General features: G+C 43.4%; 1 protein-coding gene across 1 annotated transcript; it reads left to right on the top strand.

Annotated features, from left to right (window-relative positions):
- Nucleotides 1-509: 509 nt before the first annotated feature.
- LOC129116575 (butyrophilin subfamily 3 member A2-like) lies at nt 510-2,181 on the top strand (the record flags this gene model as incomplete). Its single annotated transcript, XM_054627422.1, is given in 5 exon segments — nt 510-623; nt 705-887; nt 890-1,045; nt 1,904-2,014; nt 2,017-2,181. Coding segments are annotated over 5 exon segments (729 nt in total), but the record flags the coding sequence as incomplete, so codon positions are not given.
- Nucleotides 2,182-2,890: the final 709 nt, after the last annotated feature.

The raw sequence follows: 2,890 nt of genomic DNA, 5'->3' as shown, positions 1-2,890 counted from the left end.
CCAACAGAGACCAGTCCACCGTGGACAGACCCAGATCCAGCAGAGACCGGTCCACCGTGGACAGATCCAGATCCAGTGCTCTTACTGCACCCTTCGCCCAGCTGTTGGAGCTCCGGAGGGAGGCTCCTCCCTCCCCTCCTCCTCCTCCTCCACCAGGAGCACAGCTTCTCCTCTCTGGGAGTCAACACCGACACCATGCTGCTGGAGACCCAGACCGTATTACTGGACACGCTGGAGGGAAGGGAGGCACGGGAGAACCAGAACCAGGACTGAGCGGGTCAGACTGTCAGACCCTGCTGCAGTGAAATGAGAGGTTTTCTAAAGGGACTCTGGTGCTCAGAAACACTACCACTGTAGTCCACAGGGACCGCCAGAATCAACACAGAATGAAAGTCCCCTGTAGTAGCTTTAAATTTGTTATTTGAGCTTTTGAACAGAACATCCGAGTGAAGCACATAATGTATGTATCTTTATTATCATTCTCCTTAACATTTTATTTCTGTTTTCAGACTCCAAGATGCGTCATGTGACGGACAGACAGACTCTTAAATTCCAGTATGGTGCCTTCACTGTCCTGGTTTTCCACAGTGTTGTCTTCCTCGCCGTGATTCACTCATGTAGCGGTAAATGACACACATCACTAACACGTAAAGTAAAGTGTGCTGGAAAGACGGCGTGTCAATCAGAAACATGTTTGTTTTCAGGTCAGTCCGATGTCATCGGTCCATCTCAGCCAATAGTGGCAATAGTTGGTGATGACGTCATCCTGCCGTGTCACCTGGTCCCCGTCATGAATGCTTTCGTCATGACTGTGGAGTGGGCGAGACCAGACCTGGACCCCAGGTTTGTCCTGTTGTGGCGTGTCGGCGTGGAGCTGGCGAGTAAAAACACCCGGCCTACAGAGGAAGAACGTCTCTGTTTACCGACCGACTGAAGCACGGAGACGTCTCGCTGAACCTCTCCTCTGTGAGATTATCTGATGAGGGAAGATACAGATGCTTCATCCCAAAATTAAATAAGTCTCCTACTATTCAGCTTGTTGTCGGTAAGTGGGCACATTTTCCTTTTTTTAAGTTAAGTTAGTTAGAAGTGAGAAGTGGAAATAATTCAGCAGGTGTTTCTGTTAATTCAGAGCATCAAAGAACAACTTCCAGGTTGAATTTCTTAAACTAATTTTTTTCCTGTAAAATGATCATTTGAAAAGTTAAAACAGGATTTTATATGTTTTACGAGACATGAGGAGAGAAATTAAGAAGAGCAGGAATCTTAAAACTTAATTTTTTGTCACATCAGGGAGGCGGTGTCTCTGCTTTGACACGGCGTGCGGTAGAACGATGCATTGAGTCTTTTCTCTCTAGTTTCACACTACATTTAACAATTTTCATCATGATTAGTATGAATCGGACAGGTGTTAGCGAAGAGTGTAATATTAGCGAGAGCTCGCAAAACGTCAGCAAGTTGGCAATATTTTACGGTGGAAAATCCCACCAGTATAATGGGGATATGTTTTTAACGCCCTGGTACCAGATCGGTACTCGCCAGGTACGCAAGTTAAATAATCACAAACGGTATCAGGAAGGAAAAAATGGCATTGGGAGTTCTTTTGTATTCTTGCCTGTCATGCAACACTATTTCATTCTTCTACTTTTGGGGACGAAACTATTAAAACTACTATGTTAAATGTAAATATAGCAGTTAGTGCCTGAATTAACTGTTGTATCTCTTTTTAAATATATATTATTCAAGGAAGGAAGAAGAAAATCAATAAAACAGTAGTATATGTGTTTAAAGTTAGATAATATTTAGTTTGGTTACCACAGTCAGCTAGTTATCCAGTAATGCTACCATTAGCGTCTTATCAGTGAAACCACTTCTAGTATGGTCTAAAGCCTCTCGTCCTTAGGTGCTGTCTCCTCGCCCGTCATCCTGATGACAGAAAGCAGCAGTGGCGGCGTGTTGTTACAGTGCGAGGCCAAAGGCTGGTATCCAGAGCCTGAGGTGGTGTGGCTGGACGGAGAGGAAACCCCGTCCCTGCTGGACCTGCAGAGACTCTCAGGGGTCCTGATGACCTCTACACTGTGAGCAGCAAACTGACTGTGGAGAAGAGACACAGCAACTTCACCTGCAGAGTCCAGCAGAAGACCATCAACCAGACCAGAGAGACACACGTCCAGGTTGCAGGTAAATAAAGTTATTCATGTGATCACTTAGGCTACATCCACACTAATATGTTTCTTGTTTTATAACAAGTTTTATAAACAGTTTCAGCATCGTTTTAGAAATAATCTCAGTCCGTACTAATTCGCCAGAAAATGCATATCAAATGACACCATGTACACTACATGTGTGCCAGCTGAATACGAAGCAGATTGGTTGTTGAGGTACAGAAAATAATAAACAGAGTTGTATTGTTACTCTTATAATAAATGGTCATGTTTGAAACTTGCTGTTTGTCTCTAGATTTTCTTCTACACTCAAACAGACACATTTAGTTACCAGGCTTCCTATAGGTATCTCTATCTATCTTTCACTCACACATCAAATTTACATTAAAAGGAAAACCTACAAATCAAAGTTTCACTAGATTATGGATCAATAAATTTGGTCAACCCACGTCTCTCACTTGTTTCCTCTCGGTTTCGCTGTTGTCTGTTCTCTCACTCGTAGCTCTGCTGGTGCCCGAAGTCCCTGGTCGGAATGGAGAGCATTTATGCTTTTGTTCTTTTACAGTTTATTTGTGAACTTCCCAATTGTCATGCATAACAAAATACAGTCAGGTCCATAACTATTTGGACATTGACACAATTGTCATCATTTTGGCTCTGTACACAATCACAATGGATTTGAAATGACACAATCAAGATGTGCTTTGAGTTCAGACGCTCAGCTT

This window comes from Anoplopoma fimbria, unplaced genomic scaffold (genome assembly GCF_027596085.1).
Source record: "Anoplopoma fimbria isolate UVic2021 breed Golden Eagle Sablefish unplaced genomic scaffold, Afim_UVic_2022 Un_contig_13080_pilon_pilon, whole genome shotgun sequence".
NCBI classification, from domain to species: domain Eukaryota; kingdom Metazoa; phylum Chordata; class Actinopteri; order Perciformes; family Anoplopomatidae; genus Anoplopoma; species Anoplopoma fimbria.
The sequence above is the reverse complement of the archived record's forward strand: the minus strand, read 5'-3'. Positions and strand labels throughout refer to the sequence as shown.